This window comes from Macaca nemestrina, chromosome 3 (genome assembly GCF_043159975.1).
Source record: "Macaca nemestrina isolate mMacNem1 chromosome 3, mMacNem.hap1, whole genome shotgun sequence".
Classification (NCBI taxonomy): Eukaryota; Metazoa; Chordata; class Mammalia; order Primates; family Cercopithecidae; genus Macaca; species Macaca nemestrina.
In genome coordinates this window covers 146,269,519-146,297,105 of record NC_092127.1, presented here as the reverse complement: position 1 = coordinate 146,297,105, position 27,587 = coordinate 146,269,519, and the positions used below count along the sequence as shown (strand labels likewise).

The window sequence follows — 27,587 nt, the reverse complement described above, 5'->3', positions numbered from 1 at the left end:
AGGTGGGTGGATCACCTGAACCCACGAGTTGGAGACCATCCGGGACAACCTAGTGAGACCCGGTCTCTACGAAATCTAAACACTACAAAATTGCTTTTTAGCACAATCCTAATAAAAGTCGGAATTGATATGTTTTATGTATATAATTTTAGATAACCTTACACATTAATACCTAATAAAAACAAATATATGACCATATAAAATATATGTGTAGCTGTGGAAATTATTTTGGAATGTCTTTAGTGTAGATAGAGTGGGACCTTAATTCCTCGGTAGCTGAAAGGATTAGCCCTTGGGAAATACCTGGGTGCTAAGGAGGCCCCTGTTTCTCAAATCTTTTTCCTAAAGTCTTTATAGGGTGCACTTGGGTTGCCCCTGCTTCCCTTCCCTGAGTTCGTCTTTGGGAGTATCAAAATCAAGAACACTAGATTCTGGATATTCCCCCGCGTGATTCCAGTAAAGACTCACATTATGGAAATAATCCTTTTTTACTTTTAGGGGAAAACATTATTAATTATTAAGAATATAAAATATTCCTGTAATCCCAGCAGTTTGGGAGGTGGAGGTAGGAGGATCATTTGAGCCCAGGAGTTCAAGACCGGCCTGGGCAACATAAGGAGACCTCATGTCTACAAAAAATTTTAAAAATTAGCCCGGTGTGGTGGCACATGCCTGTAGACCCAGCTACTTGGAAGGCTGAGGCGGGAGGATTGCTTTGAGCCCAGAAGGTCAAAGGAGCAGTGAGCAGTGATTGCACCACTGCACTCCAGCCTGGGTGACGACAGAGCTAGACCTCTTCTCAAAAAAAAAAAAAAAAAAAAAAATATATATATATAAATATATATATATATATATATATATATATATATATATATATAAAATCTTCATTGTCAAGCACATTGGGTCTTTAAGTGTACCTAGAGAAATTGAATTCTCCAAAACTCAGATGAATTACCACTGGGGTGGCAGAATACAAGTAGATTAAAAGAATTGGGCTCACAGCACTCCTTTTAGAAAAGAGACTCTGAAATTGAATTTTAATCTTTCATATTGTGCATGAGTTTTAATCAGAAAACACTAATCATGTCATTTCGTACCTTAGAAGCGTTCTGTAACTCCCAGAAGCACATGTGGTTAAATCCAGAGTAGTCATTCAGGGTGTCCCATTATTGGCTCGCTCTAATTTACCTTTGATTTCCTTCTGCTCCAAGGCATAGTGCTTTACTCATTCCTTGGTGTGTGCTCATTTCTGGCTTTAAGTCTTATATGCTTCCAAGTGTGCCGAGTTCTCCATGCTCTGCTTACACAAATACTGCCCACCGCTTTAGTCTAATCTGTACTTGCCTCCCCAGGGCCAACTCTAATTATTTCAGGCCAGGCTAATCTCTCCCTTCCTCTCCTCTTTATTTCTTTATTTTTGTTTCTTTTGAGGCAGAGTTTCACTCTATGGCCTGGGTTGGAGTGCAGTGGCATGATCACAGCTCACTGCAGCCTCAACCTCCTGGGTTCAGGTGATCCCAAGTAGCTGGGACTACAGGCATGTGGCACCATGCCTAAATAATTTTTCTCGTATTTTTTGTACAAACGGAGTTTTACCCTGTTGCCCAGGCTAGTACTGAACTCCTGGGCTCAAACCATCTGCCCAGCTTAGCCTCCCAGTGCTAGAATTACAGGTGTGAGCCACCGTGCCTGGCCTCTTCTCATTTTTATTTAACTCTTCATCTTTCCCAAGTAAACTAGAAGCATCTCAGATCTTTCTTGTGCCCCCCGACTGGTAGCACATACTTGTATACATAGTAAAATACTCAGAAAATACTGGTTAGTTAAGTGTCTGAACAGTAATTCTATCAGTGTATTCTATATACTGCCTCTTTATCTTCATAGGAAGGTTTTCTTCTTGGGGAAGTAAAAGGTGAAGCCAAGAATAGCATTACCGATTCCCAAATGGATGATGTTGAAGTTGTTTATACAATTGGTGAGTTATTTATTTCTCCTATATTTGAGTCATTTGTGTCTCCCATATTTGATAGTGTATGCTGAAAGGGGTCAGCATAAGTTATTGTTTTTAAATTAAGAAATATAGATGCTGGCCAAGGTGGCTCACACCTGTAATCCCAGCACTTTGGGAGGCTGAGGTGGATTACCTGAGGTCAGGAGTTCGAGACCAGCCTAGCCAACATGGTGAAACCCGTCTACTAAAAATATAAAAATTAGCCAAGTGTAGTGGTGCATGCCTATAATCCCAGTTACTTGGGAGGCTGAGGCCCAAGAATTGCTTGAACCCGAGAGGCAGAAGTTGCAGTGAGCCAAGATCGTGCCACTGCACTCCAGCCTGGGCAACAGAGCGAGACTCTGTCTCAAAAAAGAAAAATAAATTAAGAAATATATATTGATTTTAAAATAATTTAAAAGGATATGTTGTACTCATTTTGCAGTTAAAGTTATGGCCATCGACTGGTCTAAAGTAAGAAATAGTATGAGAGTTAGGAAGCAGATAAGATTACTGCCAGGGAAACAAGGATGAAACACTTGCTGTTTAGTTGGCAGGAAGATGACCCAGCAATAGGAAGACCAAGGAAAAAGATAAAATGTTAAATGCTGCAGAAAAGTTGGAAGATGAGAACTGAGAAAATGCAGTAATTGGATTATTAGATGACTGAAAACCCTCAGTAATTTCTGGAGTGTAATGGGGAAGAGACCAGGCTGCAAAGGGTTTGAGGGGTGGGTGGTAAAGCAGTTATAGCTGGTGGCAGCTTTTCTGTCAGGGAAAAGCAGGGGAGAACCTTTAAAATGTATAGGGAAAAAAATGTTTAAAAGAAATAAAATGTATAGGGAGTTTTCTGATTGTCTAACATAGTTTTTCTCTATATGTGTATATATATTTTTAAACAAAATTGGTAGTGTACCTTATAAAAGGTTCATCATATTGTGTCATGTTCACTTTCCAGTGTTGCATAATGCATAATCCTCTACAATATCATTTTTCTTTTTTTTTTTTTTTGAAGCAGAGTCTCACTCTGTTTCCCAGCCTGGAGTGCAGTGGTGCGATCTCAGCTCACTGCAACCTCTGCCTCCCGGGTTCAAGCGATTCTCCTGCTTCAGCCTCCTGAGTATCTGGGATTACAGACGTGTGCCACCACGCCCAGCTAATTTTTTGTATTTTTATTAGAGATGAGGTTTCATCATGTCTCAAATTCCTAGGCTCAAGCAGTCCTCCTGTCATGGCCTCCCAAAATGTTGGGATTACAGGCATGAGCCGCTGTACTGGGCCCATCATTCTTTCTGCTAGCTGCATATATCCTATTGTATAGATGTACCATAATTTATAATTTATTTAACCGTCTAAGAATGATTTTCTGTGTTTTTGTTAAACAGTATTACCATGAACATTTAGTATTGTACGTATCTTTGTGCCTTTGAGTGTATATTTGAAAGTCACATTCCTGGAGGTAGACTAGCTGATTGCCTTTTGGAAAACTTAGGCCATTTTAGGCTTCTCCACAGTATCTAAAAGTGCCTAGGTCCCCATACTCCTTATTTTTTTTGAAATGGAGTCTCACTCTGTCACCCAGGCTGGAGTGCAGTGGTGGGATCCCTGCTCACTGCAACCTCTGCTTCCCGGGTTCAAGTGATTCTCCCTGCCTCAGCCTCCTGAGTAGCTGGAATTACAGGTGACTGCCACCATACCCAGCTAATGTTTGTATTTTTAGTAGAGACAGGGTTTCACCATGTTGGCCAAGCTGGTCTCGAACTCCTGACCTCAGGTGATCCGCCCGCACCGGCCTCCCAAAGTGCTGGGATTACTGGCCTGAGCCACCATGCCCGGCCCCCATGCTCTTGCCAACACTAGGTATTATCAAATCTTTTAATCGTTGCCAATTTGATAAGTGAAAAAATAGCATTTTAATTTGCATTTCGTAATTACAAAAGAGGTTAAGTATTTTTTCACACTTTTTACTTTTTTTCTTGGCCTTTTTATTTGAAAAGGATAGGCCTATCCTATTCTTTGGCTGCATTTGTACTATTTTGCTTTTAGTGATTTGTAATCACATTACTTAAGGAAACTGGGCTTTTGTCATATGTTTTATACATATGCTAATGCAGTTTATAATTTTTTTTCTGCCAATAAATACTTTAATGAGAACCGAGGTCTATAACATATATAGCAGTAACCACCCTGGCCTATGCCTTCTGCTCTAGCCCAAGTCTGGGGCCCAACCAATTACATTTAACCCACATTTGGAAAGCAGGCCATTTTCAGTGTCATCCGTCAGTATCCATCTTCATAGAACGTACCAATCTGAGGCTAGAGTGTCAATGTTAACACTTTCTCTCAGGGAAAAGTTAACATGGTAACCCAAACATATAAATAACTTTGAACCATCCTACTGTTCTTCCATCAGGAGGCCCTTAGGAGACCAACAGTTTGGTAAACACTTAAAACTTTGCCAAAATACATTAGAACACGGGAAAAGGGAAAAGCAGTAGAAAGGCTGGCAGGGCTGGGCTCACATATAATTCAGTCCTTAGAGTTAAAGCCTCTTGAGCTGCTCATATGTAATTTAAAAAATAATGTTCCAGGGTCCAAGCCGAAGCCACTTTGGCCAAAATCCTTTATAGAGTGCAAAAAAGCCCTCATGTTTCCACATCTTTAAAATACCATCCAAAGTACACTTACAGAGATCCACATATCCCACGATTGCCCTCTGGTTCATCATACGAGTGCCTACCACATCACCCGGATTAGAGGTAAGAGCTCCAGCTAAACTACACGTAAAGCTGGAAACAAAGCAAGTTAAAGTTGTGTCTTCCATCATTCCTGACAATATTAAATACTTCTTAGTAATATCATAGACTGTAGCTCTACTCCCACAACGATGGCAGCATGCTCAACAGTTGGAACCACACCCCTCCACAGAGCCCTGGTGCCTTTCTGTTGGTACATATCAATGAAGCTGCCAATCATGTTCCCTTGGAACAGACTTCCTTGAGCCTGCATTCGAATCTTTAGAACATTGGTGGGATTGGCTATATTGGAAAATACCACTCCTGACACCAACCCACAGATCATGTTAATTGAAAGAGTTTCATCTTCTAAACGTTCTACAAATAATTGCTTCAAGCTTTGGTAAATCCCAATTTTAATGGTGCCATATGATGCTTGTCTTCGCAAACAGAAGCAATTCCTTAATACAGAGCCAATACACCTTCCTCTTTGTAGATCCAAAACAAAGCTTGAAACATCCGTCTATATTTTATTTCTTTGAAACAGACATCAGTGCTTTGGCCTTGAACCTACCTGAAGTGTGTTTTGGTAAGGTCCATGGGGAATGTTCCAAACTCAGCAATGATAGAGGCAAGGCCGCCATATACAAAGGGTTTCCAATTCAGATCAGGCATCTCTTGGCTGTGGTACTTTGCTGCTGCTGCTCAGGCTCATCGGGCGACTGGGAAACTGAGGCTCCTACAGTCAGAAATGCCACTGCAGTGCCAACCCGGAAGCACTGAAACCCTGTAGTTTATAATTTTACTGTAGTTTTTTTTTTTTTTTTTTGGTTCAGACACTTGAGTTTTAAAAGCAAGCCCTTTATAGCAATACAAGATTATTTTTTAAAAATTAAAAAATAAAAGCAAGCCCTTAGAGCGTATTTTTTTCCCCCTAATTGAAATTAGCGTGCCACCCAAAGTGTCTAACATAGTTCTAGGCATTCGATTTAATTAAGCAAATGTTTACTGAGCAACTACATTGTGGTATTAGGTACAGTGCTAAGCTCTAAGGTATTTGCTCAAATTATTTTAAATGTTGGATTATCACAGATGTTTAAACACGTAAAATCCAACATCAACATATTATTCCATTGCTTTGGTTAAGAAGATTTTCATCATTTTAAATTCCTTTAACAGGTGATTTTATTAATTGGGTAAATTTAGAGCACAGCATTTTTAGAACTCAGTGAAAATGTGGCAACTTTGAATTTATCTTTTGTGTTGGACTTGTTAGACCATTATTTAGAGGAAATATAGTATTGTGGTTCCAGGTGAGGTTCTGGGTTTTGAACTCTGGCCCTACCACTGGATTGGGCAAGCCACCTGTCTCTCTTTGCCTGTTATATCATCTTTGAAAGGGGAATAATGATAGTATATGTCTCAGATTTGTTGTGAGGATAAACATCAGATGATCAGTGGTAAGATACTTCCTGGCATGAGGTAAAGGTTCAATATGCAGTATTCAAATGATTGTGAATTGAATTAATGTAATCATAACTAAAAAATCCTTTTCTTCCAGACGTTCAGAAATATATTCCATGCTATCAGCTTTTTAGGTAAGTAGTAGTGCTAGTAAGTAAATGATCCATTGTGAAAATTACTCTCTGCAAGTGAAATAGTTTTTAAAACTAACAGATTATCTTAGTTATCACCTATACATGGTGGTACTGAGTAGAATGGAAAGTTTTTTTTAAATAGCTGAAAAAAATCACTTGTGTATTGTCCACCCTAGTAGTTCTTTCTCTGTATTTATATTACTTTAAGCTGATCTTCATTACCTTTCCCAAGCACCAGTTTACCTTGAGAATTGCTTTTCCTTCTCACACCCAGTCACCTCATTGCATATTATAAACTCAGTAAATGAAGTGTTCTTGTATATCATCAATAGCAGCCCTTTTTTCTACCCTTTTATTTCAGCATATTTTAGCAACTGGTTCCTTATTTATATTTTTTAGTGTTATCTTTTATCTGTTAGCTGGTCATGTTCTTTTTCTTTTTGAGACAGGGTCTCACTCTGTCACTCAGGCTGGAGTGCAGTGGCGTGAACACAACTCACTGTAGCCTTCATCTTCTGTGCTCAGGTGACCCTCTCCACCTCAGCCTCCCAAGTAGCTGGGACCACAGGCACCAGCCACCACACTCGGCTGATTTTTGTATTTTGGTAGAGACAGGGTTTTGTCATGTTGCTCAGGCTGGTCTCAAACTCCTGGACTCAAGCCATCCTCCTTCCTCGGCTTCCCAAAGTACTGGGATTACAGGCGTGAGCCACTGCACTCAGCTGGTTATGTTCTTTAACCTGTTTCCTATTTTCTAGGATGAACGCTTGCACTCAGTCCTACAGATAGTCATAGTACTGTTAACTCTAATACATTGTGTATTTTTTAGCTTTTTATTGAGTATAGCGTACACGTAGAAAAGTACACAAATAAATGAATTTTCACAAAGCAAACACATGTAATCATGTAACCATAGCAATGTGTAATTTTAATGAAATAGTTTTATGATTTATATAAACTATGCAAGAAAAATCAGCACAAACAGCCTGGGCAACGTGGTGAAACACTGTCCGCACTAAAAATACAAAAATTAGCCAGGAGTGATAGCATGCGTCTGTAGTCCCAGCTACTGGGGAGGCTGAGGCAGGAGGATCACTTGAACTCAGGAGACAGAGGCTGCAGTGAGCTGAGGTCATGCCACTGCACTCCAGCCTGAGTGACAGAGGAAGACCCTGTCTCCAAAAAAAAAAAAAAAAAAAAAAAAGATCAGCATAACTATCTTACAGACTACGTACTATACACATCTTTAAAGTTATGTAAGAATTACAGTGGAGCATATGGTTAAGGTGAGAAATAACTGTAGGAGGAGAGCAGAAAAAAGGAGCTTAGCGTGGTCTTAAACTGCTATACCAAGAAAAGGTATAGCTTCTACACTGCCTTATGTGTAATGGATATGCAAAAATATTTGTTAGATAACTGAGGAACTCTTAGTGGAGACTCATAAAAAGGACTTTATTGAAGGATCTTCTGGACCAACAAAGGATTTAAAGGAGGAGCAAAAAGTGATTCAGTACCTTTTTCAACCACATTAATAATTAGACTAACTTAATAGAGGCTGAGACGTGAAGAAACCATCTATTTCAGTGATGAGAAACCAATGCCTGAGTCTTTTAGCTCTTACAGGATTAAAGCAGAGTGGAAAGGCATTAGGAGAGGCATGTGAAATACTTCTCATTCAGAGGGTAACTGCATATGTCATTAAACAACACAATAATAGGCCTGAAAAGTTCATGATTTAACCAAGGCCACAGATCTAGTTAATGGCAGGGCAAAAATTAGAAGAATAAGGATTTCTTGAGCTCTAATCCAGCATCATACTATGCAGTTTCTTCCTCTTCCTGCTCTGATACAGAGGTTGCTAAAATAGAGCCCCATGATGTATTTTTATATAGCCCTCAATCTGAGACTGTTTACTACTGTGTTTTTTTTTTTTTTTTTTTTTTTTTTTTTTTTTTTTTTTGGAGACAGAGTCTTGCTCTGTCGCCAGGCTGGAGTGCAGTGGCTCAGTCTTGGCTCACTGCAACCTCTGCCTCCTGGGTCCAAGTGATTCTCCTGCCTCAGCCTCCAAGTAGCTGGGACTGTAGGCGGGTGCCACCACGCCTGGCTAATTTTTTTGTATTTTTAGTAGAGACAAAGTTTCACCATGTTGGCCAGGATGGTCTTGATCTTTTGACCCCGTGATCCGCCCGCCTCGGCCTCCCAAAGTGCTAGGATTACAGGTGTGAGACACCCATGCCTGGCCTTGTTTACTACGTTTTTTAAGGGTTGTAAAAAAGGAGGAAAAATATGCAATAGAGACTGGATGTGGCTGTCAAAGCCTGAAATATTTTCTATATGATCCTTTACAGAAAGTGTGTTAACCTTGCACTAAATACATTGTGATGCAGACTTTTCCACTGAAATACACTGATTTGGTTACCTCAGAAATCTGGAGGAAGTACCTCCGAAATAGCCTACTGAAACTTAGTGTATGGATGGATAGATAGAGTTTTTTTTCTTTCTTTCTTTTTTTTTAGACAAGGTCTCTGTTGCCCAGGCTGGAATGCAGTGCTGTGATCTCAGTTCACTGCAACCTCCCAACTCCAAGGTTCAAGCGATTCTCCCACTTCAGCCTTATGAGTAGCTGGGACCACAGGTGTGCACCGCCACACCTGGCTTTTTTTTTCTTTTTTGTATTTGTAGAGATGGGGGTTTGCCATGTTGGCCAGGCTGGTTTCAAACTCCTGACCTCAAGTGATCCACCCACCTCAGCCTCCCAAAGTGCTGGGATTATAGGCATGAGCCACTGTGCCCAGCTTCTGAAACTTAAAGTCACTTTTTAAAAAATTATGCAGGTGGGTCACGTCTATAATTCCAGCACTTTGGAAGGTGAGGTGGCTGAATCACTTGAGCTCAGGGAGTTGGAGACCAGCCTGGGTAACATGGCGAAACTGCCTCTCTACAAAAAATACAAAACAATTAGCGCGGTGTGTTGGCGTGCCTGTAGTCTCAGTTTCTAGGGAGGGTGAGGTGAAAGGATTGCTTGTGAACCGAGATCCAGCCCAGGTGACAGAGCGAGACCATGTCTCAAAAAAAATTATGCAGTTTGACATGACTTCTGCATGATACATCAGTTTCTACATAAAATGCCACCCCATTCATCTTCTCCCCAGAAACTTCACATAAACCTAGTGCTTCCACAGATGATGTGCACTGTTATCCTGTTGCTAATCTTACCCTAATATACTGCTTTATGCTCCGATTTGAGCTCAGAAGTGGACCATTCTAGGGAAATATAGGAATAAATTCTTGTATTTAGAGAATAATTTCTTGTATTTTGATATTGGAACTGTAAGTAGGCAAATACTGGAAATACAATTAGATGACAGAGTCTGCTCTGTTGCCCAGGCTGGAGTGCAGTAGAGCCATCTCATCTCACTGGAAACTCTGCCTCCCAGGCTCAGGTGATCCTCCCACCTCGCTCCCTCTAGAAACTGGGGCTACAGGCACACACCACCACGCCCCAGCTAATTTTTGTATTTTTTTGTAGACAGGGTTTTGCCACATTGCCCAGGTTGGTCTTGAACTTCTGGGCTTGAGCCATCCACCCCCCTCAGCCTCCCAAAGTGCTGGGATTACAAGTGTGAGCCACTGTGCCCTGGCAAAAATTATTTATAAAGGATTTTGTATAACATATTTAACCATCATAGAAAATATTGTTGATCTTAATGAATGGTAAAAAGAAGAAAATATTATTTGCAGTCTCTGTTATTGGAAGAGAAAGAAAGCTGGAAGTAGACTCTTTTATCTTTTAATTCTTCCTACATCTTGGATATTCCAACTCCTGAACAAAGACTACTATTCTAAACCAAACAAAACCTATTCCCTTCCCCCAGCCCAAAAAACCCAGCCACCTCCTAAAATACATAGCTTTTGTAACTAGCAGTGAATAATAAATTGACCTTTTGTTATTGTGCTTCATTACTGGTTATACATTCTTTCATATGTATCAATGTTGTAAAAAATATAAATGAGTAAACTGAATGAATTGTGAACCGGCTATGTGAACTTACATTATAATACCTGTATTTCATGGATAGTTTATTGTTTTAGGTTCAAAAAAAAAACGATTCCCAAAACTTGTCTCTTAAGTTACACCTTTTTCCTTTTCATTGCTTTATGGACTTTATGTTTCTACCACTTTAAGTCAGTTAATTTGAGAACTTTCTCTACTATTTGTTTTAGGACTTCATCTGACGAGCAAATAGGTATATGGGCTTTGGGTATTGGGTTAGGAATAACTAAAATTTAAAATACTAATAAAATTATTTATATTTTTAGCATATTTGAAATACCTTTAATTTTGGCTTTTACAGCTTTTATAATTCTTCAGGTGAAGTAAACGAGCAAGCACTGAAGAAAATATTATCAAATGTCAAAAAGGTATTCTCTAATTTATCTTTCCTTTTTTTGGTATTACTTGCTTTGTTTTTGGTTCTTAAAAACACACAGTACTTTGACAGAATTTTTAAGCAGTGTTTGACACCATGGTATCCTGTAAAGTCGGTAAGAAAAGGTTTGTTCTTCCCAGAAATTCAAAGCGGTTGCTCTGAAAATAAAATTAGTAATTACAAATATTAATTTTGTTCTCATCCTTTGACTAATATAGTTAACATTTATCTCTTTCTCTTGTGTTTCCACCATACCCCTTCCCGCTACCATTTATTCTGTGACCTAATCAGTTCTGTTATTTTACTTGGCTGTAGTTTTTTGGGTTTTTTTGCTTTGTTTTTTTGAGATGGAGTCTTGGCTTTGTCACCCAGGCTGTAGTGCAGTGGCATGATCTCGGCTCACTACAACCTCTGCCTCCTGTGTTCAAGCGATTCTCCTGCCTCAGCCTCCCGAGTAGCTGGGATTACAGGCACTCACCACCACACACTGTGCCTGGCCTCAGTTATTATTTTTGATAGATACTGCAGGGATGTTTCCTGTATAGCACTGAATTTGGATCCTCTACAACATACTTCGTGTTTGGTTAAAAGTTGTTGAATGATCAAAATGGATTTTTCCCCCAAATACAAAATTTTTTCAAGGCACTACTTTTTCTCTTAAAACTTTGATTTGAAAATAAAAATAGATTAATTGAAAGATGTTTCTTGGCTGGGCGCAGTGGCTCACGCCTTTAATCCCAATACTTTGGTTGGCTGAGGAGGGTAGATCACAAGGTCAGGAGTTCCAGACCAGCCTGACCAACGTGGTGAAACCCCGTCTCTACTAAAAATAGAAAAAAAAAAAAAAAAAAAAGCTGGGTGTGGTGGCGCATGCCTGTAATCCCAGCTACTCAGGAGGCAGAGGCAGGAGAATCAGTTGAACCCGGGAGGCAGAGGTTGCAGTGAGCTGAGATCATGCCATTGCACTCCAGCCTGGGCAACAGAGCCAGACTCTGTCTCAAAAAACGAAAAAAAAAGATGTTTCTTTCAAAAAATGTGTTTGGCTGAAAATGATTGTTCCCCCCCCCCAATCAATTTGAGTATTTAAAAATGTACCTATAAAAATACCTTATTTTTAAAAACTAATTTTAATTTCCTCAATTTAAATGTGCAGATATAAAATTTAGTTGCTGAAACTCATAGATCTATAAGCAAAGTGGTTGGTGTTCTCTTTGTCTTAAGTAAAGGAGAATTATTTTCCGAGTTAAAAAAAGGTCTAGTAATATAAACACATTTGCTTAGTATGTTGTAGTTTACAAAACCCTTTAATCTGATCTTAATCTTGAAACCAATTTTGTCAGGTAGGTGATATCATTCCCATATAAATTTTAGGTAAAAGCTGTAGGGTTCAGTTTAACTTATTTAACAAACCAAGTGTCCATCCAGGCAATTAATTTGTTTTCAGGGAGTGATTGCCTTTTAAGTGAATCATTGGCATTGATATTTTTTTCATTTAAATTTTGGCTAAAGATTAAGATTGCAAGATAGCAAATGCCATAAAAGAAACTACAGGAAGTCAAGAATTTACTTCTCCCTTTTAATCTATATTGATCAAAATTATACGCTTTTAAATGAATGGAAAGTAAGTCAGTTTGTATATTTTTTTAAGCATATGATTAAGTGTATTCTTTGTTTATATATGCCCAAAATCTTTCTAAATATTAAGAAAACCATTTTAAGGTTGTTTATTTTATTTAATTATAGTAGTAAGACATATTGTAACTATTAAGATGTACATTCTTTTTTTTTCTGTATTTCAGAATGTGGTAGGTTGGTACAAATTCCGTCGTCATTCAGATCAGATCATGACATTTAGAGAGAGGCTGCTTCACAAAAACTTGCAGGAGCATTTTTCAAACCAAGACCTTGTTTTTCTGCTACTAACACCAAGTATAATAACAGAAAGCTGCTCTACTCATCGACTGGAACATTCCTTATATAAACCTCAAAAAGGGTAAATGTTGGCCAGTCATTGGCTGTATTAAACTAATAGAAAAATATATCTAGTATTTAGTAGTTTTTGCAGCTTACAAAGTGTTCTCATATATTGTTGCATCAGATTGTCATAATAACCCTCAGAAGTAGATCTTACCATCTGTTACTTTATAGGTGGGAAAATAATGGTCAGATAAGGAAATTAGAAGCCTAGTGTGGAATGATGACTTGTATTCTGGCACTGAAGATTTGCTCTTATTTACTATTTAAGGTGGAAAAAAACTTTATATTGATTGATAAAGGGTATAATTTAGAATTTAAGCCTAGATACTTGAGTAGCTTTTCTATAACTGAGCAAAGAAACAAAGTAGCTCTTGATGGTCCACTAAAATGAGTCTAACCAGGGACTCCCTACAGGTTGTATATAGTAAACTACATTTTCATAGAATATGAGAATTACATTAAAAGAGTACCAACTAAGAATAATTTTATTGTTCATGGAAGATAGGGTAAATCTCAATGTTAATACTGCCTATTTACACATGTACTAATCCAAGGAGCCATTAAACTGCTTTTCCACACCATTATACTAAGCACATTTCACAGCTTTACATGTCACCTGGGCCCAGTGTGGTGACTCACACCTGTAATCCCAGCACTTGGGAGGCCAAGGCAGGAGGATCACTGAGCAACATAAGGAGACCTCATCTCTACAAAAAACTTAAAAATTAGTCGTGTGTGGTGATGGGCACCTGTAGTCCCAGCTACTTGGGAGGCTGACGCAAGAGGATTGCTTGAGCCCGGGAGGTTGAAGCTGCATTATTGAGCCATGATTGCACCACTCCATTGTAGCCTGGGAGACAGAGTGAGACGCTGTCTCAAAAAAAAAAGAAAAAAAAGCAGTTGTCTCAAGTCAGTAAATTCTATTTTGGATAAGCAGTAAAGAATGGGTTTTGGGGAGCATATTTTTTAAATCTTGTAGGGGACAAGTAGTCTATTCTAGCAGGTAGATACTAATCTTTCTTTTCATTCTAAATTTATAAAGTTTTATTTTGTCAGACTTTTTCACAGGGTACCTTTAGTGGTTGCCAATCTGGGCATGTCTGAACAACTAGGTTATAAAACTGTATCAGGTTCCTGTATGTCCACTGGTTTTAGCCGAGCAGTACAAACACACAGGTAAGATTCAACTGCTTTCTCACAAAACTTCTATTCACCTTTGAAATTAATTTTCTTATTTCTCAAACAACAGCAGAATAAAAATGAAAGGGAAAACTAATCCATTACTCAAGTAAACTAGGCTGTTTTTTTGTTTTTTGTTTTTTTTTTTTTGAGACGGAGTCTCGCTCTGTCGCCCAGGCTGGAGTGCAGTGGCACGATCTCGGCTCACTGCAAGCTCCGCCTCCTGGGCTCACGCCATTCTCCTGCCTCAGCCTCCCGAGTAGCTGGGACTACAGTCACCCGCCACTACACCCCGGTAATTTTTATTTATTTTTATTTTTTTATTTTTTTGTATTTTTTTTTTTAGTAGAGATGGGGTTTCACTGTGTTAGCCAGGATGGTCTTGATCTCCTGACCTCGTGATCCGCCCGCCTCGGCCTCCCAAAGTGCTGGGATTACAGGTGTGAGCCACCGCACCTGGCCAACTAGGCTGTTTTTACCTTCCTCATCCCCTCCTGTTAGTGCTTGTCTACTTACAAGATACAAAAAAGGTGGTGGTTAGTCCAGGCATGGTGGCTCACACCTGCAATCCCAGCACTTTGGGAGGCTGAGACAGGAGGATCTCTTGAGCTTAGGAGTTGGAAACTAGCCTGGGCAACACAGCGAAACCCCATCTCTACAAAAGAAATTAAAAAAAAAAAGTACTGGGAGGAGCTTGTTGCATATCCTGTTAATTTTAGCGTATCTATTCTAGGTGAGAATAAGTATATAGCCTAAAAATTATAATTTTCTAAGGCAGTGGTTCAGATTAAAGGCTTCGAAATTAGATATTTGTAAAAATCAGACTTCACCCAAGACTTACTCATACTATAGGCTGCTTAGATATAACTTTCTTTGTGGCCATTAAAGAAGTAATGTCAAAAACAGCAATACTGGTAGTATAGGATACCTACTAGAGTGTAAACTTCGAGATTAAGGGGTTAGGTTTTACTTACTTACTTTTGTGTCCCCACAGTGCTACCAGTTTAAAAACTGAATACCATATTTCTTTGATTCTGAGGTACACATTTTCCTGTTTTTTTTTTTTTTTTTTTTTTGAGACGGAGTTTTGCTCTCGTTGCCCAGGCTGGGGTGTAATGGCATGATTTCAGCTCACTGCAGTCTCTGCCTCCCAGGTTCAAGCGATTCTCCTGCCTCAGCCTCCTGAGTAGCTGGGATTACAGGCATGCACCACCATGCCCAGCTAATTTTGTATTTTTTTAGTAGAGATGGGGTTTCTCCGTGTTGGTCAGGCTGGTCTCAAACTCCCGACCTCAGGTGATCTGCCCGCCTCGGCCTCCCAAAGTGTTGGGATTACAGGCGTGAGCCACCACACCTGGCGAGATGCACTTTTTTCATATTTATCTCTGACATTGGGATGTCTTACGAGTCATGCCTTCTTAGAATTACTTTTTTCCTTATTTCATGGATAATAAAATAATGATGTCTCTTTCAAGTAAAGGTAACTTGAATTCAGTAAAATATTTAAAAAATTGACTCTGGTTCCCATTGCCAATAGAGACCTTTTTTCCTTCCTTCAATTTTTACCTATTTTTATGCAATCTTCCCCCATCCCCTGCCCATCCTCGCCTTTTTGGGAGACCTGTCAATAGTACTTAGGAGGCTAAAATGTTTGCTAATGTGAAGATCAATGAAGTAGGTTTTGTGGTTGGTTTTTCTGCATACACATAGATTGACAAAATTATGGTTCCTACAAAACCAGTAAAAAGAATCTTCCATTGCTCCTTGACAATAAGTTTTTCACCTTATCATGAAAATGAGTTTTGTGTATTTGCCTGAGGAAATGGTAATTTTTTACAGCTCTAAATTTTTTGAAGAAGATGGATCCTTAAAGGAGGTACATAAGATAAATGAAATGTATGCTTCATTACAAGAGGAATTAAAGGTAAGTTAACAGATCAAACACTTCACTTCTAGATAGAGTTCATATCAAGTTAATGACTGACATTTTTTAGGGATAACCTGACATCTTGATTAGATTTATACAGTTATGTGTTGCTTAACGAGGGCTATACCTTCTGAGAAATGTATCATTAGGCAATTTCATCATTGTGCAAACATATACTTACACAAACCTGTATTTTTACTTTTTAGTTTTCACAGGGAAAACCAAATGTCCCCAAATTATTGAATATCAATCATTTCCCCTATTTGATCTGTAATGCCAATATCACGTGCTGTATATCAGCTTTCTATATGTGCTCCATTATAATCTTGTGAGACCCCATCATAGATGCTGTCCCTTGTTGAACAAGATGTTGTTATTCCTTTAGCTTCATTGACTGAGACATATTTCTTTAGCTGTAGTAACAAAGATTGCAATCTCAGTGGCTTACAACAACCATGGTGTGGTCTTGCTCACATTATATCTTGGCTGTAGCTCTATTCCTTTTCTGAATGTCACCTTCATCCGGGATCCAGGCTGAAGGAGCAGCCCTTATTTGGGACATGTTCTCATGGCATAAGGCAAACAGTAAGAAAGGTAGTGGAGCCAGGCATGGTGGCTGACGCTTGTAATCCCAGCACTTTGGGAGGCTGAGGTGGGCAGATCACGAGGTCAGGAGATCAAGAGCATCCTGGCTAACACAGTGAAACCCCATCTCTATTAAAAATACAAAAAAAATTAACCGGGCATGGCTGCGGGCGCCTGTAGTCCCAGCTACTCGGGAGGCTGAGGCAGGAGAATGGTGTGAACCCGGGAGGTGGAGCTTGCAGTGAGCCAAGATCGTGCCACTGCACTGCAGCCTGGGTGATAGAGCAAGACTCCATCTCAAAAAAAAAAAAAAAAAAAAGCTAATGGAAATTCACAACAGCCCTGAAAACTTTGCTTAAAATGGCCATGTCACTTCCACTCACATTTCATTGACCTGAACACATCACATGGTAATAGGCAGGGATATATAATCCTTCTTACAGAATAGAGGGAAGTATATTTGATAACAGTATATACTTCCCTCTACTTCATGTATCAGTTCTACTTCATGTGTCAGTTCAGGTCCTTTGAGAACTAGATGTCAAGATGGGATTATAAGTGCAGGAGATTTACTGGACCTGAGAAGGATAAAGAAGAGGAAGCAATAACAGGCATGAAGAGCCTTCAGACAACACTGCAAGTCTGACCCCTGCGAAAGGAGAGGGGGTAAGAGGACAAGTAGTTAGGAAGAGCCTCAGACTGCAGTGCCATTTTAAGGAAGTTCCACTAGGCTGATGGGGAGTGTTTGAGCAAAGTTGCCCAAAAATTGTTCTATAGGCATGGACTTGCACTAATACCTGCACTGTGCTTAGTCATTGGCTAGGAACAGCCCAGGGGAAGTGTGGCTTAAGAGCAAACACACTGGTAGATCCAAAGCTGGGGCTGTTAAGTCGACTATGCTTTCCCCAGTTGGAGATCTTAGTAAGGAGTATATTTCCATGGCCACCATACTCATCAGTAGAGCACACTAACAGAAAAGCAGTTAAAATATTTTGATTCGTATTACACTACTTTTTTCATATGAAACAGGAATTTTAGATGGTGAAAACATCCAGAATCTCACCCTTTTATTTATTTTTTAGAGACAGTGTCTTGCTCTGTTGCCCAGGCTGGAGTGCAATGGCATGATCTCAGCTCACTACAACCGCCACCTCTTGGGCTCAAGTGATCCTCCTCTCTCAGCCTCCAGAATAGCTGAGACCACAGGTGTGCACCACTATGCCCAGCTTTTTTTTGTACTTTGTGTAGAGACAGGGTTTCACCATGTTTCCAGGCTGGTCTCCAACCCCTGAGCTCAAGCAAGGCACCCTCCTTGGCCTCCCAAGGTACTGAAGTACTGGGATTACAGGTGTGAGCCACCACATCCAGCCTGGACTCTCACTATTTTAACATAACTATTTTCACTCTGCCATGTGCTCCAGTTTTTCCTTAATATATGTATACTTTGATATAGTTGACAGTCACAGTGACATAAATTTGTGTCATGATTTTTAAAAAATTTGATACATCAAACATTGTTCCTGTTGCTACATATTCTTTAGTTGTTTTGTTTTTGCATTTTTTTTTTTTTGTTTTTTTTGAGACAGAGTGTCAGTATGTCACCCGGACTGGAGTGCAATGGCGCGATCTTGGCTCACTGTAACCTCTGCCTCCCAGGTTCAAGCGATTCTCTTGCCTCAGCTTCCCAAGTAGCTGAGATTACACACACACACCACTATGCCAGGCTAATTTTTGTATTTTTAGTAGAGACGGGGTTTTGCCATGTTGCCCGGGCTGCTCTCGAAACCCAGACCTCAGGTGATCCACCTGCCTCGGCCTCCCAGAGTACACAGGTGTGAGCCACCATGCCTGGCCTCTTTATTTTTAATGGCAATATATTTCATAGAGCAATGTTATGGAAAAATATCAACTTGGGCTAAAATAGGGAATGTAACGTAGAGGTATATCATAAGAACTGTAAGCAGAAAGCAGCTGAACTTTAGGAAGGAATTGTAACCAGGAGCTAGAAAGCCAATAGAACTTTCTGTCTGCACATTGTTATCCTGCCAGACCTTTTTGTTTCTTCATCCACTGGCAGGCCAGAAAACAGCCAACCTATAGCTCCTGCATTTAGATGTCTTCTAGAGCATAAGATTTGCCAATTGGCTATGTGATACCTCCAGATTGCCAGGCAAGAATCTAATTGGTTCTGTTTGGGTCAGCTCGGGTGAAAGATGGGTACAGGGGTAACTGGCAAAACTCTTATGTCAAGGCAAAAAGTTTGTAAAAAGTAGGCTTGGCAGACATCCTAAAAAGTGTCCACTAAAACTGGCAAAACAACTATTAGCCTACAATTGGAAATTAGTTTTTTTTTTTAAAATGTTCTCCCCTCCCCCAGTTGTTTTATGTTATACTAAGAAACATCATCTTATATTTTTGTTGTTATTAAGATATATTCCCGAATAGAATTATGGCATCAAAAGTTATTGGTATTCATACTTTTAAAACTAAAGACACACAGAACTGATCTGCTTTTCAAAAGTAGTGTGTCTTACAGGAAAAACTCTTCAATAGTATCCTTTCATAATAGTAAAAGTCACTTTGTTTTCACTTACTGTGAGTTTCTTAGTGTTAAATGTATGCAGTAACTCTGCATCTGTATTTTTTGTTTCAAAGTTTTTTTGTTTTTTTTTTGAGACAGGGTCTCACTGTATTGCCCAGGCTGGAGTACAGTGGTGTGATTTCGGCTCGCTGCAACCTCTGCTTCCTGGGCTCAAGCAATTCACGTGCCTCAGCCTCCCGAGTAGCTGGGACTACAGGCATGCATCACCACACCTGGATAATTTTTTATATTTTTAGTAGAGACGGGGTTTCACCATGTTGCCCAGGCTGGTCTCAAACTCCTGAGCTCAGGTAGTCTGCCCGCCTCACCCTCCCAAAGTGTTAGGATTACAGGCGTGAGCCACTGCAGCCTGGCCCATGAGTTCATATTTCAGTTTATTTCTGTGTATTTTCAGTGAAATTAACTGGCATGATAAAAACTGTATAAATGAGAAGTTACTACCTCTGAAAACGCATTTTATAACATATAAGGCTTATTTATAACCTACAAGTACTTGTTACTGAGGTCCTCCAGAAAATAAAATGTATATAAAAGGCAAATAGTTTTCGGTATTATATACCACCAATGACTTTATATTATTTGTGAATCCAGACTATATTAGTACAGAGCTTGAAATCTTAACCTATGCCCTTAAATTATTTTATTTTGCAGAGTATATGCAAAAAGGTAGAAGACAGTGAACAAGCAGTAGATAAACTAGTAAAGGATGTAAACAGATTAAAACGAGAAATTGAGAAAAGGAAACGAGCACAGATTCAGGCAGCACGTAAGTAAACAACACGTCTCTACTTTCTGTGCTAAAAATTTTTATTTTTTATTTTTTTGAGATAGAGTGTCGCTCTGTCACCCAGGTTGGAGTACAGTGGTGTGATCTCAGCTCACTGCAACCTCTGCCTCCTGGGTTCAAGCGATTCTTCTGCCTCAGCATCCCAAAAAGCTGGGATTCCAGGTGCCTGCCACCATGCCTAGCTAATTTTTTTGTATTTTTAATAGAGACAGGGTTTCACCATGTTGGCCAGGCTGATCTTCAACTGCTGACCTCAAGTGATCCACCCGCCTCAGCCTCCCAAAGTGCTGGGATTATAGGCGTGAGCCACTACGCTCGGCCCTTCCTGTGCTTTTAAAGAACATAATACTACAGTAGCTATATTGCTGACATGAAAGAACACAACTTTAATTTTGTCTTAGAATACTGTGGCATATAAATTAGAATTCAGAATTATGTATGTTATTCTCACTTTAGATAATAAAACTGTTAAAATCTTTTTGACTTAATTTTACAATAGTTAATTATAAAAGCTTTGTAGAAGAAATGTTGTATGTTGAACTGTTACTCTATTTTGTTTAGGAGAGAAGAACATCCAAAAAGACCCTCAAGAGAATATTTTTCTTTGCCAAGCATTACGGACCTTTTTTCCAAATTCTGAATTTCTTCATTCATGTGTTATGTCTTTAAAAAGTAGACATGTTTCTAAAAGTAGCTGTAACATCAACCACCACCTCGATGTAGTAGACAATCTGACCTTAATGGTAGAACACACTGGCATCCCTGAAGCTAGTTCAGCTAGTACACCACAAATCATTAAGCATAAAGCCTTAGACTTAGATGACAGATGGCAATTCAAGAGATCACGGTTGTTAGATACACAAGATAAACGATCTAAAGCAGATACTGATAGTAGTAACCAAGATAAAGCGTCCAAAATGAGCAGCCCAGAAACGGATGAAGAAATTGAGAAGATGAAGGGTTTTGGTGAATATTCACGGTCTCCTACATTTTGATCCTTTTAACCTTAAAAGGAGATTTTTTTTATTTGGCCGATGGGTAAAGCCAAACATTTCTATTGTTTTTACTATGTTGAGCTACTTGCAGTAAGTTCATTTGTTTTTACTGTGTTCACCTGTTTGCAGTAGTACACAGATAAGTCTTAGTGCATTTATTTCACAAAGTGCTTTTTCAAACATGAGATGCTTTTATTTCCAAACCTTTTTTTCACCTTTCACTAAGTTGTTGAGGGGAAGGCTTACACAGAAACATTCTTTAGAATTGGAAAAGTGAGACCAGGCACAGTGGCTCACACCTGTAATCCCAGCACTTAGGGAAGACAAGGCAGGAGGATTGAGGCCAGGAGTTAGAGACCAGCCTGGGCAACGTATTGAGACCCATCTCTATTAAAAAAGAAAAAATTGGAAAATCAACAATAGCCTTATTTTCACAATATGGAAGGAAATTTATATGAAAAAAGTACGTTATGGCTAGAGTTGCCAGATAAAATGCTGGATACCATGCAATAAATTTGCAAAACATCATCTAAAATTTAAATTTGTCCTACATTTGTACTTGCTAAATCTGGCAGCCTTAATTATTACACAACTATAATGCAACACAAACAGTAATCTCTCCCCTAGAGTCCTTTGCACGAAATTTAGCAAATCCATCATTTTGAATACAGTACAAGCCTGGTAATCAAGTGTATTTGGGATAGGCCAGTGGAACTCAGAATTGGTACATATATACATACATGTCTATCATATTCAATGTCTATTAGGTGTAAATCATCTTTATGTAAAAGACACTACTGGTTTGAGGATAGACTTGTCTAGGAATATTTTGTCCTCCTGTGACAACACCACTATCCATCCCAATGTAACATTTCTACAAAGGGAAGATACCTTAACCAAGCATACTTACATTTGCTAGTTGGAAAATCATTCTGAGCAGTTTTAATTCCATTCAATTGAATGGATTATTGTATGAGCTATTTGGGAATCAGATATAAATGAAAATCACACAGAACCACTTTTATTCAACATATGTAAAATGTGATGAGTGTTAACATTTTAAATAAGCAATCTGCTTAATGGACATTGGTATGAAGGGAAGTGTCATTTTTTTTTTTTTTCTTTGAGACTCAGTCTGGCTCTGTCGCCCAGGCTGGAGTGCAGTGGCCGGATCTCAGCTCACTGCAAGCTCCGCCTCCCGGGTTTACGCCATTCTCCTGCCTCAGCCTCCGGAGTAGCTGGGACCACAGGCGCCCGCCACCTCGCCCAGCTAGTTTTTTGTATTTTTTAGTAGAGACGGGGTTTCACCGTGTTAGCCAGGATGGTCTCGATCTCCTGACCTTGTGATCCGCCCGTCTCAGCCTCCCAAAGTGCTGGGATTACAGGCTTGAGCCACCGCGCCCGGCTGTAAGTGTCATTCTTTACCTCACTCCTCAAACACTTTTCTATCCAAAGTTTGGTTTGAGTCAATATTGGCATCATACAACCACTTACTGTAAAATAAGTTTATTGGTGGAAATGTGATATAATTTATTCTCGATATCTGATGTTACAAACTTTAGGGTCCTTGAGATATGCAGGATCCTTGTATGTAACTGGCATAAACCCTGTAAAGAGATAATTAAAGTTCTTGAGAAAACATAATGAACAAAACTTCAGCTAGCTCAATTCAGTTGTTGAGGTGTTCTTTCTTACCCAGTATTTGAGCTCTCTTAATTGCTTTTGTGATTTCTTTCTGTTTCTTCCCACAAAGACCTGTAAAATAAAAAGCTTTCTTATTCATAAAAAATGTCAATATTTAAAGTTTGCAATTTTTTTTTTTTTTTGAGACAGAGTCTCGCTGGAGTACCTCTGCCACCCAGACTCAAGCAATTATCTTGAATCAGCCTCCTCAGTAACTGGGATTACAGGTGTGCCCCACCACACCCAGCTAATTTTTTTGTATTTGTAGTAGAGACAGGGTTTCACCATATTGGCCAGGCTAGTCCTGAACTCCTCACCTCAGGTGATCCGCCCACCTCAGCCTCCCAAAGTGCTGGGATTACAGGCGTGAACCACCACACCCAGCCTCAACAAGTTTTTAAGTCAAGGGTTGGTAAATCATTTTTGTCAAGTGCTAGAATAATAATATTCTAGGATTTCTGGGCCATACAGTCTCCATCACCACCACTCAACTCTGCTGTTGTAGCTCGAAAACCACCATATGGCACTATGTAAACAAAACTGCAAAAACAAGTGGGGTTGGGCACAGTGGCTCATGCCTGTAATCTCAGCACTTTGGGAGGCCTAGGTGGGTAGATCACCTGAGGTCAGGAGTTCAAGACCAGCCTGGCCAACATGGAGAAACCCCATCTCTACTAAAAATACAAAAATTAGCCAGGCATGGTGGTGCATGCCTGTAATCCCAGCTACTCGGGAGGCTCAGGCATGAGAATCGCTTCAACCCAGGAGGCAGAGGTTGCAGTGAGCCGAGATTGTGCCAGTGCACTCCAGCCTGGGTGACAGAGTGAGATTCCATCTCAAAAAAAAAAAAAAAAAAAAAAAAAAAAAAAAAAAAAGGTGGCATTTGTATATGATGAACCTAATCAAGATAAAAAGGGGGCAGGTCGGATTTGACCTATGGGCCATAGTTTGCTGACACCAAGTTTAAGTATCAATCTAGGAATGATTATAGGATCTTCCCAAACACCAACAAGTTTTGTAAAGCCCAAGTTTTCTATATAGTTAACTCTGCATAAGACAGCAAAATAATAATCCCCTTGGCCTAGGAGGCTTTTTCATAGTAACTAGCTCTAGTCCCTGTAGTATCTGATCTAGTAGTAATTTATAGCACAATTTGAAAATTTGACAGTTTTCTTAAATGACAGAAATACATTGATATAATTCTTATCTACATATATATTCCCATGATAAAAAACAAAATACCTGTAATGTGCCTTCCATAAATGCATCCAGTAAATGGAGAAACAAACTGGGACAAAAGCTGTTTTGGAGTTTTATTCGGAGGGGAAAAAAAAGTATTTGTTATTTATTTCTGAATATGTAAATTTCAAAAAACAACCTTCAAGTTATATAAAGCTTTACTACATTTCAGACATATTTCATGAAATATGAGAAAAAATAGTTATCCATCCTGTTACCTTTTAAATATTTTCTAGTGTGTCAAAAGTCTATATATAATTAAATAGCAGATTAATCAGCATATTCATTCAATGTTAAATCTGTTTTCTTGACCTCCACAGATACTTTTCTAAAATATTGCTTGAAACAAGCTACTAAAAAACTTCATCTATCATGACAAGCTATCACATTACCCTCTGATAATAATTATTAAGATAAATTATCAGAGGGTACTGAGATTTTCCAGAGGTACAAGTACACCAGGCATTTGCTATAATTTATGTTTTATTTAAATACTTATTTAGAACTTTCTAGGTGCCAGTCATTATTCTTGGCACTTTGCATAATCTTCCTAGTATGTGTGTTTCTGTAATTTCTTGGTTCTCTCTCAAAGGCAGCTATCACCTTATACTATTATCAATATACAGAATTTTTTTTTTTTTTTTTTGACAGTTTCGCTCTTGTCACCCAGGCTGGAGTGCAATGGCACGATCTCGGCTCATTGCAACCTCTGCCTTCTGGGTTCAAGCAATTCTCCTGCCTCAGCCTCCCAAGTAGCTGGGATTACAGGCATGCACCACCACACTCAGCTAATTTTTGTATTTTTAATAGAGATGGGGTTTCACCACGTTGGCCAGGCTGGTCTCAAAATCCTGACCTCAGGTGATCCGCCCGCCTTGGTCTCCCAAAGTGCTAGGATTACAGGCGTGAGCCACCGCGCCCGGCCAACATACAGAATTGTAGCGCTATTCACTTGCCCCAAATTTGCAACTTCTAACTTGCTGAGAGTTAGACAAGAGATAAGTAATATGTGAATCAGTGATATGGGTGGTGAGGTAAAGAGATCAGCTTCACCATATGAGCTTTTTCCAAAGTTCTGACCCTCTCCAATTGAGAATTTTGACAGAATTGTAACTCTGTCAAAAAAAAAAAAATTACAGTGAGCTATTAAGATGTTTGGTGTAGTGAAAAACACAGAGTGGAAATAATAGTAAGTGGGGAGAGCCAAGGTGCTTTTACTTGAATAAAACAGAGATATGCTTATACATAGAATTATAACCAAATTTGAAATTATGAAGCTGCTAAAACAGTTACCTCTACAAAAGCCTGCTATAAACTGACTTGATTCTCTTTAAGCAGATCTATCAGAAGAAAAACCCTAAAATATAGTGAAGTAAAACCAGATCTCACCTGTACATTCTTATAATCTACACGCTTTCCACACAAGATACATTTCTTAAGAGGTTCTTTATAAGGATTTTCCATTGTAATGGGCTAGGGAAAAAAACGAAAAGTGTGATAATAGGATGTGTTAATTCTGAATTTTAAAAGGTTACTATTCTACATTCAAATCCATTCAAAGGATTAGTTATACCTTTCTTACTGTGTACATATTTTATATAAGCACTTTATTTTGTTTCAGTTTAGCCTACAAATGAACTCATGGGAAGATTCTGGAATAAAGTACAATCTTTGTAGAATAAAAGAGTTTACGGCAGAACAAAAATGATGTCTGATAAGAAAGTGATTGTTGCAATGCTTTGCTCAGATTGTAGATAATGAAAAAATTTTTAGATTTAAGAAAACTTGTAACACAATAGATAACATACGGCATTCTTAAATGAGTGCAATCCCTAATTTATCCATCTCCATGTCTCTATCAAGTATTTTTTCACTATTTTTATACATAATGGCCCATGACTTACTGTAATAAAAGGTTGTTTTGACTTTATCACCCCAGGCTACTATATAAGTTTGCATTAGCCTTTCTGGCTTTTCTGTTACCACCACTGCCCTAATGCTTCTGCTACAGTGCCTCCCTCCTACTGTCAGTATGGCTGTCTCCAGGATAGAGGTTCTTAATCTAGAAATGGCTCTGAAGCCCATGACTCCCTGTAATCGTATGCAAAAAAATGAATGGAACTTTGTGCCTTTTTCTGTGGAGAGGGTCCATAACTTTGATTAGAGACAAAGTGGGATTTATGAACTAAAAAAGGAATAATGTCCCTTTACTTTCTTAAAGTATGGTGCATGGATTAGATTACCAAGACAGATGCTCAGAGAAACTAGACAAGTTCTTTTGTTTTTTCCAATTCTTCAAACTTTCCAATTTACATTCAGCTCACGTGACTACTATTCAGCTCTGTGCCAAGTGCTTTGTATGGTCTGATTAGTGTCAAAGTACCTTTGCATGTAGTAAGAACCTGTGCTTTCAAGTCCATGCTAATACTATAGCCAACCTATAGCTAAGCTTTGTACAGTCTCTTTTCAGTTATCTAAAATTCTACTCACCCAAACTACCTTTTAAAATTCCCAAATCATTTGCTTATAAAGGGCTATGTAAAGAAACCGATTCCCAAATCACATATCCTTAAATTTAAGATCTAGGAAGAAAAATATGGTATTATAGCAGCTTTGCTTCTAATCTAGGAATTCCCCTAGTTCAAAACTCAACTGACTACAATCAATTCATCATCATTTCTGAACTCAGAGTAATTATCTAATTGTTTTGTCCTACAGCAGAACTCTATTCAAGTAGCTAAAATAAAAGATGTTAGAGTCTAATACCAGTTCTCGTTTTAAAAAGAAAAAAAAATTTGGTCATATTTGCAAATGCCTTACTAATAGAAAAAAAAATTCTTACCAGGTCCTCGTTGCTGGATACCTGTTTATATTGTGAACAACCTCTTCTCCAAAGCACTGTGATTAAACAGAAACAGCAATTAACTTTATTTTTCATAGCTGAATAGCTAAATATTTTTGTTTTTATGGAGACAGGATGAACTAAGGGACACGATATTAAAGGTTTTGTATTCATTATATTCAGAATGACTGGTTAAAAACCTTTATATTTGGGACAGAGTAAGACTCAACATGGGTGTGCTTTCCAGGGCTTTGGGGCAAAAGCACGTATTTTCCCACCCATACCTGCTCTCTTTCTGACATTGATTTTCCCTTCATTCCATGGTTAGAGAAAATTCTTAATGCAAATTCTTACAGGAGAAGCAACAGGCACTATCATACAAAAAGAAAATGAGTAACAGACCCGTCCCAGAGAGAATTTATAGAGAAACACAGAGAAGATAAAATGGCAAAAATTACACAATTTTGCTCTGTTTGGGGACCTTAGACAACTGGAATTTGCTACTGGGCGACTCTGGAAATGCCCCTTCCTCACTAAGATTATCCGGAGATCTTAGGAAAGTCTCTGCTTTTTAATTAAGAACCACTCTAGCTTCCTCATACGTTTAAAGAAAGGAGTGGATTAGACGACTCTAAAACAGTCAAAGGCGATTACAGATTCCCAACCATCTTGGAGAAAATTGCCTAGAAACTAGAGTCGTTTTGCTAACAGGGACGACTCCACCAACCATTAGGACTAAGGTTAATGCCTGCAACGCTACAACGGAGCATAGAATATGGAGACTTTACCCGTTTGAGTCCCGAGATGTGTAAGGCTGACAGCAGCCGTTACCAGGCGTGTCAACTTCTTCCTCCCTAGACCACCGCAAACAGCAACCATAGCCGCCATGGTTCCGCGTTTGTTCCACTTCCTTTCGCTCCGAATCGTTCCGAAAGGCCCCTTCCTCTGCTTTTCCGCTGTGGACTCGAGTACGCGGTTCAAAGGTTCCGCAGGAGAACGCTGAGGACCCGCGAGAGTA

The 27,587-nt window shown here is 39.1% G+C and overlaps 2 protein-coding genes and 1 pseudogene across 5 annotated transcripts in view; 1 reads left to right on the top strand and 2 right to left on the bottom strand.

The window, feature by feature from the left end:
* The window catches only part of ABRAXAS1 (abraxas 1, BRCA1 A complex subunit), a 23,644-nt gene extending 1,044 nt beyond the window's left edge, over positions 1-22,600 (top strand). For 2 of the 4 annotated variants that reach the window (XM_011767518.2, XM_071093603.1), the window contains exons 2-9: positions 1,885-1,975; positions 6,287-6,323; positions 10,679-10,745; positions 12,553-12,746; positions 13,787-13,906; positions 15,749-15,833; positions 19,675-19,789; positions 20,372-22,600. In XM_011767518.2, the coding sequence (XP_011765820.2) occupies positions 1,885-1,975; positions 6,287-6,323; positions 10,679-10,745; positions 12,553-12,746; positions 13,787-13,906; positions 15,749-15,833; positions 19,675-19,789; positions 20,372-20,805 (1,143 nt within the window). In that variant the 3' untranslated portion in view covers positions 20,806-22,600. The remainder of the gene's footprint in view (positions 1-1,884; positions 1,976-6,286; positions 6,324-10,678; positions 10,746-12,552; positions 12,747-13,786; positions 13,907-15,748; positions 15,834-19,674; positions 19,790-20,371) is intronic. The other 2 variants (XM_011767519.2, XM_024797614.2) reach the window with 2 other exon arrangements.
* Positions 4,471-5,400, bottom strand: LOC105496873 (brain mitochondrial carrier protein 1 pseudogene; annotated as a pseudogene).
* On the bottom strand, positions 22,296-27,587 carry LOC105496872 (mitochondrial ribosomal protein S18C). The gene is made up of 6 exons (XM_011767517.3): positions 27,358-27,587; positions 26,570-26,625; positions 25,117-25,200; positions 23,731-23,788; positions 22,501-22,560; positions 22,296-22,412 (listed from the first exon to the last, which is right to left on the bottom strand). The coding sequence occupies exons 1-6, from the start codon at positions 27,455-27,457 to the stop codon at positions 22,336-22,338; spliced, it is 435 nt and encodes a 144-aa protein (XP_011765819.1). The 5' UTR covers positions 27,458-27,587; the 3' UTR covers positions 22,296-22,335.